The following is a 4,893-nucleotide window of genomic DNA, read 5'->3' on the forward strand; positions in this document are numbered from 1 at the left end:
AAAAAAGTTTTCTGTTTAATTTAATTGCAATTTTGTTTTTGTTTTTCTGAGCAAAAAATAAATATCATACATTTTTCCCTGATTTACAGAAGAGACCCACTAAAATGTCATTCAGTGTAACAATCTTGTCAGGCATATTTACAACAAAAATCTATTTATGACATATTAAAAGACTAATTACTTTCACCTCAAATACTAATTAGTTGTAATTTTACATTTCTAAAATGTCTCACTATCCTAGGTTTTGCCCATTTGTCAGCAAGAATTTTTACTCATTTAAAACACAATCAAATTTAATATGCTCCCTTATTCTTTTATATATTTTAATATGTACACGTCAGAATAAGCATGTTGTTTGAATTTTTACATAAATATTGTGTTACACGGAATGACAATGTAACATTATTTCAACCAAATTTTGACATTTTATTCTCCAAAAACGTATTTGAAACCTTAAAAGTAGACACTTTTCTTACATTTAATGTGCTTTCTATGGACATAAAATCACTTTTGTTAAAAAAAATGTCTTTTGATGCGGACATCTTAATGTCTTTGACCCATGCATACACACATGCACAGGTCCAAGGCCTTTATGTTTGCAAGCACACATGTACAAATGTGAGCATAATCAACATGCTCCTGAACACTAGTTGTTTCTCTTACTTTCATTCTTCCCCATTCACTTTCAATGGCTGCATGTGGAACACCACAAGTGTGACTTTGTGCCTTTTTGTACAAAATAAACAAATTTTCATAATTTTTTATCTCATATTGTGAAAATTATTCATAAATAATGTTTTTTTTCACTCAAAAAATGAGGTGCCTAACTCAGATAAATGAGGCCTACGATTAATCAGATGCAAATAGAAACACAAAACCAGTCCTAAATGAAAGAAAACGCTATGCCAAGGTAAATACACTTTTACATTCTATGGCACCTTTAAATAAAGAGATGCTCAAACGTCCCATAAACCCAGAGGGCAAACACGATGGAAACACATTCTGCTCGTGTCAAACTGAAGAACCCACCTGAGTATCAGTCAGATGCAGGACCGTCTTCTTGTAGGAGACGATGTCAAAGTCAGTGGCTTTCCAGATGGCGTGACCGAGCAGATCACCCACCTTCTTCTTCTTTGTAATGACGATGAGATACATGCCTGAGAAAAAGCCAGAGGCATTAAACGTGGAAACAGCTCGATTCAGACTTCAGCTCATCCTGAGAAATCAAACCTGCCACCAGCCGAATGGTTCCCATGATGCCACACATCGGACGCGTCACTGCTGACGGAGGGATGTCCTTCCTCACTGAAAGAGAACAGAAGACACTATGCTTACCGGCTCATATTACTGGTTAGAATACATATTTATAATTGTATTCTAATATTAACAACATTATACTAGATATGTATTGTTTAAATGCTAGACCTTGATATTTATACTTATTATATAATAGGCAAATATTATCTTTTTATTTTAGGTAACACTTTATAATAACTTTCATTAATAAATCATTAACAAACATTATGTAATGCTTAAAGGATCGTTAGTTAACTCTTTCCCCGCCATTGACGAGTTATCTCGTCTTTTAGAAGAAAACGCTTCCCCGCCAAAGACGAGTTTTTAGGTGCTAGGAAACGCTGTTTTGTACTCATTTATTGAGGAGTCGGCTGCGGTGCTTCACTGCACAGAACAGACGCCGAGAGAGGCGACACTTCTCCGGGAAAGTCAGACCCTCGCGTTCGCGGGACAGCACTGGAGAAATCTTCCAACTGAAGTCGCTAGGTTTGTCAGTATGAATATACTTTCACGCTTAGTAACACATACAGCTGTTCCCTCGCCACAGTGCAACAGTGAAAAGGGACCCCTTTCAAACAGTGTCGCGTTCCCAACGTTGTTTAAGTGACATACACCGGTATTGCGTTATTTTAAAAATTCATATCATAACAAAAATAAACACCGGTGTTCGGTATGAACCGGTATACCGCCCAGCACTACCCAGAATGACTCGATTCGTTCCAATGCTTCTGTGACCTCAAATGAGCTTTAAAAATGCAATAAGAGTCGTCATAAAATGAAGCAAGTCACTACGAGCAGATAAAGGCTTCAGTGTGTGCAGATACTGATAGCGTCTGTCCTTTCATCAACTCTGTGTTGTTCAGCACCTGCGAGGGTCACTTCTGTGGACACGCGGTCGATGGCGAGGACGTCTCCAGCTCCATCGTCACACGCCTCGATGTAGAACTTCTCCGCAGTCGTGTGTCTGTCAACGAGAGGAAAGACATTCAATGCATTTAATGCAGTCAAATCCTTACAACAGAGCAGAACTTATATATATATATATATATATAGTTTGTAAAATGGCACATTTCTTTAAATATCTGCTTAACATCAGTCAGTCAAGCATTATAATACGATAATAAGAAAATCAAGTATTATTTAATAATAATAATAATAATATAAATCGCACAAAGGATTAATGAGCTGCTGGATTCATGAATATTAATCACGTTGCCTGCGTTCGCTCGAACTGATTCGCTGAAATCAAAACAGGGACGATAATAGGTGAGCACCAACGTTTCATCTGCAGATATGGTCTTGTTTAGGGGTCTGTGTCTTTGTGCAGACAGACATCTGACTGATAAGTAGAGACTGTGTTTTTCAGCAATAGTGTGCACCCTTAACTTACAGAGAAAAAAAGGTCAGGGAAAAATGTGTAGATGGAAAAATCTCCATAAAAGTGCATTTTTCTTTTTTTTTTTGTACTTGTTACTTTGCCCTTTTTGTTAGGAAATGTTTATTTACTATTTATTATGTTTTTTTAAGGTATCTAATATTTTGATACTTAATTTCCATGATCTAAATATTCTTAAAAATTAAAAGTTTGTTGTCATTTGGAAGTGTGAAGGCCTTCTTGCATTATTATGCCGTTACATTATGATTATATATTCAGTGGCATAAAATGGTCTTTAAAATGACAATAATATCGCTTATCGCAATTATTTCTGGGGCAATATATCGCACAACAAAAACTTGTTATCGTGGCAGGCCTAAACACTGCACAACTTATTATATTATATTGCATTACATTATATATAAATTATAATGTACTGCAAACTTGCATATTAATTAGGCTATGTGCATTAGACTGTATGTAAACTTTATTTACACAAATGTAGATTTGCAGCACTTAAAAATTATTTAAAAATTGTATTTGCTGAAAACAAGTGAATTTCTTACAATTCTCTAAATTACTTACAATTTATATTGATTAAACTCCCTTTTTTTTTATGATTTGATTTTACATATTTTGGTATTATTATTATTTGTTGTTATAATAATAAGCCTATTTCTAAAACGTCAAATGACATTAAGAATTCATGTTTGAAATCACACTAATAAGAAAAATGAATAGATCTAACAGATCGAAGTACAGAATTCAACAGAAGAGAATATTTTCAATGTTTTATTTCTTTATAATTATTACCATTTTAAAACGTTCATAGTACGGGCTTTTTTCACAGTATTTACATCAGACTCTTCCAAATGGAGCCAAGCTTCAATACATAATTAATAAATAAAAAATTAGATGATTATTTATTTGATTAAACATTTTTCATACAGAAATGATCTCAGAAATGATATTTTAAATTCCTTTTTTTATGGTTGTGATTATATTTTTATGATTATTTTACTTCATTTTATGTAAAGCACTTTGAAGTACCATTGTGTGTGTGCTATATAAATAAACTGGCCTTGCCTAGTGACATTTAGTGATTTTTTTTGCGTAAATTACTTAAAATTTATATTGATTAGCCTCCCTTATGAATTTATTTACTTTTTATAATGTGCTTTTACATTTTTCTCGATTCATTATTAGTTATAGTGATAGCAAATATTATAAATATTATTGCATATATATATACATATGTATGATTTTGGCATGTGCACGACGACGACGACGACGACAACAACAACAACAACAACAACGAGTTAGCATAGCTAGCTAACAACAGTTTGACCAGTTTTATTCGAGATTAATTGATTTTTGACTGTAATCTGATCAGAATGATTGATGAATATCAGCACTAAGTTATCTGTGGCTCAAAACAGAACAAGCCACTCACTTAAATAACATTTCGGGAAATAATAATGGCCCTACTTGCGGTCTAGACAGACACAGATAGGCAGCTGACTAGGTTTTGAGACACAGCCTCAGACAGACGCCTGACTGAACTCACAGCATTCACAGGCTTTAACCGATCAAAGACAACCTCTGAACTCTCTTCGACTCATCTAATCGATAATCAGGAATCGATGAGCGTCAGAGGAGTCGATTAATACTCACAGATTGAAGGTGTTGTAGGTGCTCGCCATTTTTCCATCAGTTCGTTCCTGACCTTCGTGACGTGTCACTCCAGCAGCGAACACGAACCGGAAATGACCTCTGGAGGACAGATAAAAGTCCCGTGTTGTAATAAAAGTCCCATGGGATATGCCTCTCTCTGTTTTCTTGCTGCTTGATATTGCAAATTGGTGTGCCTTACCATATTATTTTAATGTATTATCCTAATTATGAACGCACTGGTTTGTAGTGTAAACAGTTTTACCGTTTACTGCACTTTGTTATTCTTCTCGTTATTTTCCTACAGCTGCTAATGAACCGGAAGTCAGTAAAAAATAGTTACAGTAAACTTTAAAAAAAAAAAATTAATTGTAAGAATATTTTTCATTTATTTATTTTTTATTTTTTCCTGATTCACATTCCAACACAACAATCCCAAATGCCTAAGATTAAAAATATGCATTAAAAATTAAATAAAATAATTAATAACGATGATACACAAAAAATAAATTTCATTCACATAATAAAACATTAAACTGTAAATTAGGGAA

The 4,893-nt window shown here is 33.9% G+C and overlaps 1 protein-coding gene across 1 annotated transcript in view; it reads right to left on the reverse strand.

The window, feature by feature from the left end:
• LOC107714253 (phosphatidylinositide phosphatase SAC1-A-like) overlaps window positions 1-4,412 on the reverse strand; it is a 26,507-nt gene extending 22,095 nt beyond the window's left edge. Inside the window, exons 1-4 of the mRNA XM_016520060.1 lie at window positions 4,346-4,412; window positions 2,163-2,260; window positions 1,231-1,305; window positions 1,030-1,157 (exon numbers count right to left, since the gene is read on the reverse strand). Coding sequence (XP_016375546.1) covers window positions 1,030-1,157; window positions 1,231-1,305; window positions 2,163-2,260; window positions 4,346-4,374 — 330 coding nt within the window. The 5' untranslated portion in view covers window positions 4,375-4,412. The remainder of the gene's footprint in view (window positions 1-1,029; window positions 1,158-1,230; window positions 1,306-2,162; window positions 2,261-4,345) is intronic.
• Between the last annotated feature and the right edge of the window lie 481 nt (window positions 4,413-4,893).

Source organism: Sinocyclocheilus rhinocerous, unplaced genomic scaffold (assembly GCF_001515625.1).
Source record: "Sinocyclocheilus rhinocerous isolate Xijiao unplaced genomic scaffold, SAMN03320098_v1.1 scaffold4194, whole genome shotgun sequence".
Taxonomy (NCBI): Eukaryota; Metazoa; Chordata; class Actinopteri; order Cypriniformes; family Cyprinidae; genus Sinocyclocheilus; species Sinocyclocheilus rhinocerous.